General features: G+C 43.5%; 2 protein-coding genes across 2 annotated transcripts; one reads left to right on the top strand and one right to left on the bottom strand.

The window, feature by feature from the left end:
• The first annotated feature begins 4,791 nt into the window (after positions 1-4,791).
• On the top strand, positions 4,792-10,719 carry LOC133712170 (uncharacterized). The gene is made up of 2 exons (XM_062138253.1): positions 4,792-4,911; positions 10,312-10,719. Exons 1-2 carry the CDS (start codon positions 4,807-4,809, stop codon positions 10,603-10,605), a joined length of 399 nt encoding a protein of 132 aa, XP_061994237.1. The 5' UTR covers positions 4,792-4,806; the 3' UTR covers positions 10,606-10,719.
• Positions 10,720-10,981: 262 nt separating this feature from the next.
• Positions 10,982-11,296, bottom strand: LOC133711516 (putative lipid-transfer protein DIR1). Its single transcript, XM_062137624.1, has one exon. The coding sequence runs from the start codon at positions 11,294-11,296 to the stop codon at positions 10,982-10,984; it is 315 nt and encodes a 104-aa protein (XP_061993608.1).
• Between the last annotated feature and the right edge of the window lie 1,044 nt (positions 11,297-12,340).

The following is a 12,340-nucleotide window of genomic DNA, read 5'->3' as shown; positions in this document are numbered from 1 at the left end:
TCCATCTACGATGACATCGTCACGGCCACCAAAACCCAAAAAGAGACCGAGGAAGAGTACATCCACATGGTCGAGGGAGCATTCGATGGTATGGGAGCACTATGAGAAGATTGAGTATGTCTGTGTGAATCTGCAATTCTGCAGTAAGTGCAGTAAGCACAGTTTTGCAGAGTTTCTGATGTTTTGTGCAGCTCCATTGGCTTATAGCTTTTATCTGGCATTATGAAAATTGGAAGCAAGTTACCTAGAGTCCTAGACTGAAATGAGTGAAATCTGGAAAAATAAGTTTCTTGGCCCGAAAAACCGAAAGACCGGCCCGATTGTTTTCGGGTCAAATTCTCATCGGTTTTAACATGCTCAAAAGACCGATCCGGACCGAACCGATAGTGCCGGTTTCGGTCTCAGTTTTCAACTTTTTCGGACCGGACCGATCCGAACCCAGCCCTAAGGAAATGGAATGTGCTGAAGTCATGATGACGTCAGCATGGTTCATATTTTTTTTTTCTCTCTCTTTTTTCCTTTTCTCTTTTACTTTGTTTTGCTTTCTCTCTTCTTTTTATTTTTCTTCTAGCTTCTCTTCTCTTCTCTACGCACTTCCACACATTCTATCGGAGGTAATTTAATTTCACTCCCTTGGGTAAATGGATTAGGTCCCTTCTCTGTTCCGAGAGTAAGGGTTTGCTTTGTCTTCTCTAAGGATAAAGTGGTGTCGGTGACTACGGCATAAGTGGGTGGCTTTATGTCCTGGTGGATTCACTCACTCGTTAGTGGCTGGTGTGTTTGCACTCGGGTTCTCGGTTTAATGGAAGAGGTTATCGGTAATTTCGTCAAACAGTTAGCGCTGAAGGATACGGAGGTGGAAGTGGTGCTACCTCAAGAGGAGTTGGAGGCTGGCCCCAAGAGATTCTTCCTGGTTGCAAAGTTGTTGACTCCTAAGCCCTACAAAGTGGAGGCTCTGATCAGTATGATGAAGAACTTATGGATTCCCAAATCGGATCCACCAAATCGTAGCCGGATTACGGCCTGTTCATTAGATGGTGGCCGGAGATTATTGTTCTCCTTCAAGGGGGAGGTAGATCTGAAATGGGTGTTGTGGGGCTGCCCTTGGTCTTTTGAAAAATCATTGATGGCAGTAGCGATTACAAATGGCATGGAGGATCCTCTTCGGGTATCACTTCAAGTCCAATACTTCTGGATCAGAATTCGGGGATTGCCACCGATTTTCATGGAGGATAATAGACTGGTAAATACCGGTCGTTGTATTGGGACTGCGATTGGACGTTTTATCAGAGCCGTCAGAGGCAGTAGTGCTGGGGCCCTGGGTACTTTTCTTCGTATTCGAGTGGGTGTTGATGTGGAGGCGCCATTGAAGAAGTGGGTTCACTTTAAACCTGCAGGTTGGCCGGAGAGTAGGCGATTTGATCTGGAATACGAGCGCTTACTGCATTTTTGTTTCTTTTGTGGCTTACTAGCGCATACGGGGAAGACTTGTCGGAGAAGGGAAACGGGGGAACTCACTATGCTGACGTATGATGCTTTGCTCAATGCCGAGAAGGAAGCGTGGTTGTTGGCTCAACAGAGGTCCTTGGTGCACAAGGGGCAGTCGGTTGAGGTGGATTTTGAGATCTCCGGAACTCCAGAGCATAGGTTTTACGAGAACAAGGGAGGAACGAGATGGGGTGGAACCGCTGCTAACGGTGGGAGATAACTCGGCAATTAAGTGGGTGTCCCCACCACGTGGAAGGCTTAAAATAAATGTGGATGGGGCCTTCAGGAGTGAGTCTCAGAGTGGGGGAATTGGGGTTATAGTGCGTGATGAGTTTGGAGCTTTCAGAGGAGCATGGTCCAGCTTTCTGCCCCATGTTAACTCCGTTCTTCACTATGAGGCAGAGGCATGTAGAGCAGGTTTATTGTTGGCTATTCATCAAGGGTGGAAGGAGATAGAATTAGAGAGTGATTACTCCGTCTTGGTTGCTGCCTTAAACCGTCAACAGGTGGATTTTTCTGAGGTAAGTCGTATTACAGACGATTGCAAGGATTATTTATGTGAATTTGATATTTATGTAATTCGACATATCTATAGAGAAGCAAATAGTGTGGCGCATAGATTGGCCCACTTTGCTAGTCTAGGTCATGTTATTGATATATCCTTAGAGGAGGCGCCTGGTTTCTTATAGGACGTTCTCTATCAGGATTCTTGTCTATTGAATATGAGCGCTAGGGGTTCAGGTATTACGTCCCCCCCCCTATGCGACGTAATGAAATAAATAATAATATGGGTGTGGGGATGAGCCTCCCAGCTTGACTGGGTTCCAAACCCCTTTTCAAAAAAAAAAAAAAAATTTCACTCCCTTGATGGCGTTGACCACAGTTGACCCGCATTGAAAATTTCGTCCTTTTGTCGGAAACTCCAATTTGCTCCAATTTCGCACCATTTTCTCTCGTTTTCGTAACTCCGCTTATTTTCTACAAAATAAATAAAAAAGTATTAATCACATATTAATTGACATGAGGATTGGCTTATTTTTAGTATTTTAGATACGATTACATGCATAAAAATGTCCTAATTCCGAAGGTTCCTCACCCAGAATCTCTCAACCAATTCCGGCCCATCAGTTTGTGCAACAACTCGGGCAAGATCTTAGCAAAACTTCTTGCCAACAAAATGAAACCTATCCTACCACAAATCATCTCTGAGCATCAAAATGCGTTTGTTCCGGGAAGACAAATTCAGGACAACCTCGTTTTAGCTCATGAAGCCTATCATTATATGAAGTTGAAAAACTCGAAATCGGATCATGAGCTTGCTCTAAAGCTTGATATGAATAAGGCCTATGATAGGGTAGAATGGGATTTCTTGGAGGTTGCGCTTCTGAAGTTTGGCTTTAACATTGGCTGGGTTAATTTGATTATGGAATTGGTAACCTCGGTCTCTTTCTCGATCACTATCAATTGAAAGCAAGGATAATACTTCAACCTTTCTAGAGGTTTAAGACAGGGGACCCTCTATCCCTCTATCTCTTTTTGATTGTGGGAGAAGTGCTCTCAAGAAATATATCTGCAGCCATCTCGAACAAGCATCTTCATTGCCTGAAACTGAGTGCGAAGTGCCCTGGCTTATCCCATCTTCTTTTCGCAGATGATGCGTTATTTTTCTTGAAGGCTACAGTGTCAAACTGCCGAATTCTTAGTACAATCCTCAACGAGTACTGTCTAGCTTCGGGCCAATCAATCAATTTTAACAAGTCTTCCCTCTTCTTCTCGGCCAACACCCCACAGGTGGTCTAAGACGATATTGCAAATGCTCTCAGTGTCCCAATCTCTGAGGAACCAGGGGTTTATCTTGGACTTCCTACTCACTGGGGGAACTCCAAGAGAGAGGCTTTAGCTTACATTCGGGAACGAATCAAACAGAAACTGGATGGCTGGAAGGCTAATGTTCTCTCTCAAGCTGGAAGAGAAACTCTAATCAAGGCTGTTGCTATGGCGGTGCCGGCCTACCCCATGTCGATTTTCTTGATGCTGGTTACTCTATGCAAAGCTATCAATTCCGATATAGCAAACTTTTGGTGGGGTTTTTCAGATGCACACGAAAAAATCCACTGGAGGGCTTGGGAGCATCTCTGCAAGAGCAAAGCTGAGGGAGGTATTGGCTTTAAAGACTTGCAGACTTACAATAAGGCCCTTTTAGCAAAACAGTGTTGGAGACTCATCAACAACCCCAAGTCATTGTGGGGAAGAATTTTAAAAGCCAGGTACTTCAACAACTCCTCCTTCCTCAACGCTAAGAAAGATTCCAGACCCTCTTGGGTTTGGAACAGTCTCCTTGCAGGGAGAGATGTTATTGCTGATAATGCACTGTGGCAAGTAAAGAATGGGAAGAGTATAGATGTGTGGAAGGACAGATGGGTCTCGAACCAAAATGGTGGTTTAATTATCCCTACGGACACTTCAAATAGGTTCACCCCCCTTCTAGTCTCAGAGGTTATTGATGAGGACAGAAAGTGGAATATTTCTCACCTAGAGCCTTTCCTGGAGCAAGGTGACATAGTGGCAATTAAGGCCATCCCCATCGGTGATGCTCATGAGGACGACAGACTTGTTTGGCCTCACAATAAGGAAGGGGCCTACTCTCCTAAAAGTGGCTACAAAAAGTTGAGTTCCAAACCTAAAGAGCCCCCTAACTATAAGCCCTCATCTTCTCATCTCATAAACCACAAGATATGGAAACTAGTCTGGCACCCAAGAAACTTGCCAAAGATCTGTAATTTCCTATGGAGATCCATGACTAACGCTCTTCCAACAGGCTGGAACCTTTTCAAAAGAAAGATTTTACCCACCCCCCTGTGTTCTATTTGTGGAGAGTACCCAGAGGATATGGAGCATTGCCTGCTCCTCTGCCCCTGGACGTAAGCAGTTTGGTTTGGTTGCTCGCTTGGCTCTGCCCCTGACAAGAAGAAGATTAGCTCTTTGGAAGATTGGCTTCTTGAAATCCATAAGAAAGGTGATTTTCTTTCCAATAGCCAAGTTGACTTTTTCCAACTTATTTGCTTTCACATTTGGGAGATCTGGAAACACAGATGTGAAGTGGTTATGAAGCTTGAGAAACCAAACCCACTTGCTGTCATTGTTAAAATTAATAGAAGCTACATGGAGTGGTTTGCAATCCATGAACCGGTCCCTACCACAAGCATGGAAAGCCACATTCCTATTCAAAGACATCAGTGGTATCCCCCCACCCCCCCCCCCCCTTTTGCTAAAGTCAATGTTGATGGCGCCTGGGATGAAAATAGTCATAAAAGTGGGATGGGGGTTATTATCAGGAACCACAGAGGATTCTCGATAGCCGGAGATAGTTTCCACAGTAGCCACAACTCGACTATTGAAGTAGAAGCAGATGCAGTGGTCAAGGTGTTAGTGTGAGTCATCGTTCCCTATTAGGAATAGTCTACAAGGGAATATATTGTTGTAACTACTTACCTTGTATATGTTGTGTAGTACAGTAGTACACAATAGTTGTAGTACGATTGTATTCTGTTTATATACACCACAGAATGGGTGTAATAATATATCAGAAAATTCACTCTCAACCTTGTTCTATTTGACTTGGTATCAGAGCAAAGATCCAAAGGACTTTGTCTCTTTTTCTTCTTCTTTAGTCTTCTCTCAATACGAGGAAGACAGTTGACTTAGAACCCTCTGTGGGTTAGACGACGTCGTTCTCCAACTATTGGCAGACATCTCCATTCTTCACGGTCAACTTCCTCATCTCACAGCTACGATTGGCTTCGCCTTCAGCCCAAGGCCGTCGCCGCTCCTCTAGTCCAGACGGCCTCATCCCCAGCCCAAGACCGCCGTCACTCCTTTTGTCCAGTCAACTTTGTCTTCAGCCCAAGACCGCCGCCGCTCCTCTCATCAATCCAGATCGGCCTCTCTTGATCCAGCCCGGCGTCGTTCTTGATCCAGCCCAGCGTCGTTCTTGCTCACTCAGGAGGATTCCAGATCGATCGCTCCTGCCCAGACGACGATCCTTGCCCACACTCGGGGGATTCCAGATCGATCTCTTCACTCGGCCAACTCGGTCAGTGAGTCAACTCGTCTCAACTCGGTCAACCCATTCAGCTTAGTCAAACAGGTTCAAAAAAAAAAAAGTTACTATTCTTATTTCCGCTGCGTACTTTGGGATTTGTATATTTTTCTATTGTACTATTGCAATGGGTGGTGATGACAGTGAAGGTCAGAGTTCTAAGACCAATGAGGTCCAGAGGGTTGAAGTCTCTGTCAAGAGCTCAGAAGGTGGTTCTTTTGGGGGTACCAAACTCACTGGTACCAATTTCCGAACATGGAAGAAGATTATGTCTGTTTATCTCCGTGGGATACACAAAATGGGGCATGTGACTGGAACAATCAAGGCTCCTAGTGAAGATGATAAGGAGGCCTATGCTAAGTGGGAAGATATGATGGGTTTGTAATGTCGATTCTATTTCGAGCCATGACTGATGATGTGCTACAGATGGTGGAGGAATGTGAAACTGCTGAGGCGATATGGAAGACGTTGGGAGATCTCTATACAAATGAGTCTGATTTTATACAGGTTCATGAATTGATGTGCAAAGTTGCAGGAATGCAACTGAATGAGCAACCATTGTCAGTGTTTTTTACCAAGCTGAAGAATGTATGGGCTGAAATTGATCAGAAGCGTCCTTGCAAGATCAAGAACCAGGAGGATATTGCATGGTACCAGAAAGATAAAGAACTTGAGCCGGTTCATGCATTCTTGCGAGGACTTGATGCCAAACATAACAGTGCCAAATGAGAATTGCTTAGAATGCCAGATCCTCCTAGCTTGACCACAGCTTTTACATACATTCGTAAGGATGAGTCTCAGCAAGAAAGTCTCAAACAGGCACAAGTTGAAGTATCCTGCCTAGCTATTCAGGCACCAGCACCTTTTCTTTAGCAGCAAAGATCAGTCCCAGTTCATCAGCAAGGACCTCCACCAGGCTTTGCTAATCGTCCTCGTCCTCAGTGTTCTTATTGCACCGATGTTGGGCATATTCGAGAGACTTGCTGGAAACTGAATCCGCACCTCAAACCTAAAAAACAAGGTTATTGTCCTAAGGTAAAAGCAGCTGCTATTCAATTGGTCCAAGAACCAGATTTCTATGGAGTGGCTGGACAAGATCATCATACAGCAGGTGGGGCTACTCCTACAGTCTCTATAGCTGGTCGGGGTAAGATTGGTATGGTGTTAAAGGTTTCTAACTTTGTTGGTTCTGATACATGGAATATTAATTCTGGTGCTTCCGATCATATGACTTATGACAAATCGTATTTTATCGAATTGTCTTCCCCACCAATGTCCTATGTAACTAATGCCAATGGTGAGGCTTTTCCTATGTTAGGGTCAGGGTCAGTGCGTATTACTCCCACTTTAGAACTTCATAATGTGTTATATGTGCCTGACCTATCTCATCACTTGATATCTGTTCCACAGTTGAACACTGAGTCTAAATGCTCTGTAACCTTTTATCATATGTATGTGATTTTTCAGGATCTTCTCACTAGGGAGATAGTCCGTCGGGGGTATCTGAGGGGCAGGTTGTTCCATCTGGATCAGACATACGCAGGAGAGAAACCAGGAGCACAGTCCTGAGCCGGTTTGACTTCGAATTCTGATAAGTTAAGTGAAATTTGGTTGTGGCATCGCCGATTAGGGCATCCATCTTTTAGTCTTATGAAAAAAAACCATGCCAACACTGTTTATTGGTGTGGATGAGTCTGTTTTACATTGTGAAACATGTGCTTTGGCCAAGAGTCATCGTGCTACTTATTCTCCTAGTGTTTCTAATAAAAGTGTTATTCCATTTGAGTTGATTCATTCTGATGTTTGGGGACCTTCTAGAGAGCCCACTGTATCGGGTATGAGATACTTTGTGTTGTTTATTGATGATTGTACGAGATTGTCATGGGTTGCCCTTCTTAAAACCAAAGATGAAGTCTTCCCTGCTTTTCAAACATTTTGTAATCTTGTTCAAACACAATATCATAGCACCATTAAAGTCCTTCGTTCTGACAATGGGGGGGGGGGGAGTATGTTAACCATGTGTTCCAAGAGTTTTTTACAACCCATGGGACTGTTCACCAAACCACGTGTCCGCAAACACCAGAACAGAATGGAGTGTCCGAAAGGAAAAACCGTCATTTACTTGATATGGCTCGTGTCCTTCTTTTTAGTGCTCATATGCCTAAGCATCTTTGGGGCGATGCTATACATGCTTCCTCTCATCTTATCAATTGTCTTCCATCTAGTGTCCTTCAGGGAAAAATTCCATTTGAGGTTCTCGCCTCTCATGTCTCCTTACCCTCATTTCATAATCTTCCAGCTCGTGTTTTTGGGTGTGTTGCTTTTGTCCATGTACAAAAAAACCAGAGGTCTAAGTTGGATGTCCGGGTCATTAAGTGTGTGTTGTTGGCTACGGAGGCTATCAGAAGGGGTAGAAGTGCTGTCATCCACCAACCAGAAAGTATTATGTCACTATGGATGTTACTTTCTTTGAAGACATGAGTTATTTTCCCTCTTCAGATACAGCTCTTCAGGGGGAGACTTCATATTTTGAAGAGCTATATCATGGAGAGGGGGAGGAATCAGAAGGAGAAGCACCAGTCACACAGCCAGGAGGTATTTTGACGGATCTAGTTGAGACTATTAGCACGCCGCCTCCAGCAGCAGAAACTCCAGACATCCAAGCACCAGTTAACCTCACTCAGAATGAGGTTGAAGACACATCTGCCCCTCCTGCCATCGCTTCTACCCCTGACCCACAACTTCCTGGTACTGAAGATCACCCATTTGATGTATGTCCATCCACTGATACGAGTAGTAGTGAGTCTAATGTTGAGCAATATGTGTTACCACATAGGACCACTCGAGGTCAATCAGCCAAAAGATATGAACCTACTCTTACTGCCAAATAAAAATACCCAGTAGCCAACTATATGTCCACTAGGAGGTTGTCTAAGTCATATGAATCATTTGTGAACCAAATATCTGCTGTATCAGTACCTAACAAAGTGCAGGATGCATTGGGGGATCTAAAGTGGAGGAAAGCAATGGGTGAAGAGATGGAGGTGTTGCAGAAGAACAATACTTGGCAACTTGTGCCTCCACCACAAGGCAAGAAGGCTGTAGGTTGTCGTTGGGTGTTTACCGTGAAGCATAATGCAGATGGATCAGTGAATCGGTACAAAGCACGCCTTGTAGCAAAGGGGTTTACTCAGACGTATGGTATAGACTATGATGAAACTTTTGCTCCTGTTGCCAAGATGAATACTATTCGGGTTCTGCTCTCCTTCGCTGCTAGTTTAAACTGGCCACTCCGACAGTTTGATGTCAAGAATGCATTTCTTCATGGAGAGTTAGCCGATGAAGTGTACATGAGCCTTCCACCGGGGGTATGTAGTTGCTTCTCCTGGTGATTTTGTATACAAATTGAGAAAATCTCTGTATGGTCTCAAACAGTCACCTCGTGCTTGGTTTGGAAGATTTTCACAGTTCATGCGGAAGGTTGGTTACAGACAGAGCAACTCAGACCATACCTTGTTCCTCAAGCATCAACAAGGGAAGGTAACAGCTCTAATTATTTATGTGGATGACATGGTAATCACTGGTAATGATACTGTTGAAATGGATAGACTACAGAGACAGCTAGCTTCTGAGTTTGAGATGAAGGACTTGGGTGAGCTTAAGTACTTCTTAGGAATTGAGGTAGCTAGGGGGCGAGAAGGAATCTATCTGTGCCAAAGGAAGTATGTGCTTGACTTGCTGACAGAGACAGGTTTGTTGGATTGCAGACCTATTGATACTCCTATTGAGCAGAATCATTGTTTAGCTGAGTATCCAGATCAGGTACCTACTGATCGAGCTCGCAATCAGAGGTTAGTTGGACGCTTGATTTATTTGGCTCATACTAGACCAGATGTTGCATATGCAGTGAGTGTGGTGAGTCAGTTCATGCATAATCAGAGTGAGAGTCACATGGATGTTGTCATGCGAATTCTGAAGTACTTGAAGTCAGCTCTAGGAAGGGGAGTACTGTTTTCTAAGCACAACAACATTCTTGAGGTTTGTGGCTTCACAGATGCAGATTGGGCTGGAAATATCACAGACAGGAGGTCGACATCAGGTTACTTTACTTTTGTGGGAGGTAATTTGGTTACATGGAAGAGTAAGAAACAGAAAGTTGTGGCACGTTCTAGTGCTGAGGCCGAGTATAGAGGTATGGCTCACGGAGTGTGTGAATTGTTGTGGTTGAGAAATCTGTTACGTGATCTGGGTTTCAAACTCAAAAATACCATGCAGTTGTATTGTGACAACAAGGCAGCTATTGACATATCACAGAATCCAGTACAGCATGATCGTACTAAGCATGTGGAGGTTGATCGTCACTTTATAAAGGAGAAGCTAGATGCCAAAATTATTAGCTTTCCTTTTGTTCCAACTGAAGAGCAACTTGCAGATGTACTTACCAAAGGAGTTTCTAGGAAGGCGTTTTATGACTCACTAAGCAAGTTGGGCATGGTTGATGTATATGCGCCAACTTGAGAGGGAGTGTTAGTGTGAGTCATCGTTCCCTATTAGGAATAGTCTACAAGGGAATATATTGTTGTAACTACTTACCTTGTATATGTTGTGTAGTACAGTAGTACACAATAGTTGTAGTACGATTGTAGTCTGTTTATATACACCACAGAATGAGTGTAATAATATATCAGAAAATTCACTCTCAACCTTGTTCTATTTGACTCAAGGGACTCCAGTTGGCTGCCCATATGAAGATACAAAACATCATCCTTGAAAGTGATTGTCAAGAAGTTATCCGTGCTCTAGATAATACAGAGTTCTGCCCAAACTGGAGAATTTCTCCAATGATTGACAAAGTGAATCACCTAAAGCCTCTGTTCAACGGGATCAAGTGGAAGCTTGCTAAGTTGAGGTTGTGCTCCCAGGATTGGGCCAATAGGCCCCCAACCTCTTTGATATCTATCTTGAGAAACGATGGTCTACCTGGCCCTCCGTCCTCAACTAGTGATCGGGTCTTTTGAGGCGATGCAGCTCTCCTTTCCTTCTTAGTTGCTTTAGTTGGCTGTTGCTTAGTTTATTTAGTTGGCTGCTGTATTCTCTTCCTCAATTAGTTTCTGCTTTCCTCTTTCTCTGTATTTCTCTTGCCTTTTGGCTTAATGAAGTTATTTCCAGACCAAAAAAAAAAAAAAAAATTGGAGGGATACAAGCATTACAACAAAACAAAAATCAAAGACCAGCAGCAGCAGGTAGAACAACTGAAACGCAAACATTAAGGAAATTAATTAAGCATTTCACTCCAAGATTAATCCCATCTTAATCATACATACATATAGAGCTTTTATTTAACTTCAGCTAGCTAGCCACATCTGACAGTGTAGCTGTAGATTAAGGGCCTCTCTAGCAATTGGCAGGGTGAGGAAGCTTGCACTTGGCAGGGAGCTGCATGGCAAGGTTAGGGTCAATCCCCAGAGAAGGCAACAGGTTCGAGTTCCTGTAGGAGCAGAGGCACTTCAAGTCGGCGTGCGACAGCACCGAGCAGCAGGTCTTGGTCGGCCTGGAAGGGTTAGGTTTTGTTACGGCCGGCTTGCAGGACATCAAGTTATTCACAGACACATTGCAAATGGTCTGCGCATCGGAGACCTCTACATTAATGCAAGCAACCACCACCAGCACCGCTGCCACGACCAACACCAGCTTCCGAGCAGCCTCCATTTTGATGAATGAACGAGTTCTTTTGGATTGAGCTGTTTGGAGGCTGGAGTTCTGGAGGTGGAGTTTATATAGGCAAAGAAAGAATGGTGGGTGGAGTCCCGTGAGCAACAATGTTATATGAGCCCCATGCTTATTGCTCTGTGGTGTCACGGGCTACCATTCTCTTCTGGTAGGTGCACATGATGATGATAAGTTCCAAAACAGTGTGTCTTGAATAACGTACAAGCAATATCATGCTTTTGACTTACTTGCCTTGTTATCTTCTTCCTTTTCTATCTTCTTCTATTGGTTAAGATAAGTTTTTGGACTTTCACTTTCTTATTGGAAAGAACGTTCCTTAACTTTTTGAGCGAGGTGTCTACCATTATTTTCTTGGCACATCGTCCTTTGAACTGGTTTTGTTGCAGCTTGCTGCTGTGCGGCCCGTGCCTTTCTTTTATGTTTCTAGCATTGTTGCATTTACGGTTCGAAACACAATAATTTGGCTCTTTGCTCGTTTATAGCTTTCAATGGAAGTATCTTTCAGACCAAAAAAAAAAAAAAAATTAAAAAAAGATTGATAATCTATTGTCAATTACAACACATGCGGGCAAAGGATAATTAAAAAATTTGTGGATATGGACCTTATGCAGTCAAACCCACCGCTATATTCAATGTCGGCGTCTATATGCTCCACCCACAAACAAAGCGTGGGTGCATAATTATTTAAATATTTTTTTTTTGATTCAAACCAACTATTTAATATTTATTTGGGTTTTCTTTTATGTAGGCCCTAATTTTACAGAATTTTTATCTTTTCTTTTTTCTCTTCGATCACGTCAGGAACAGGGATGGCCACACTCCACACCTTTAATTGATCAACACCCATATTTTCAGCCTCTCAGAGTCTCAGACTCTTATCTCTTCCTATTCTTCTGAAAAAAAAAAGGGAAATTCCCACTCACCTGTTCTATTTACCAAGGGGGTAATTCCCACTCACACAAACTTCTTCAAAAATGGCAAAACTGACCTCACGATCAGCTCTTGACAAGTTGAAGGAAAGGG

Source organism: Rosa rugosa, chromosome 5, assembly GCF_958449725.1.
Source record: "Rosa rugosa chromosome 5, drRosRugo1.1, whole genome shotgun sequence".
NCBI lineage: Eukaryota > Viridiplantae > Streptophyta > Magnoliopsida > Rosales > Rosaceae > Rosa > Rosa rugosa.
The sequence above is the reverse complement of the archived record's forward strand: the minus strand, read 5'-3'. Positions and strand labels throughout refer to the sequence as shown.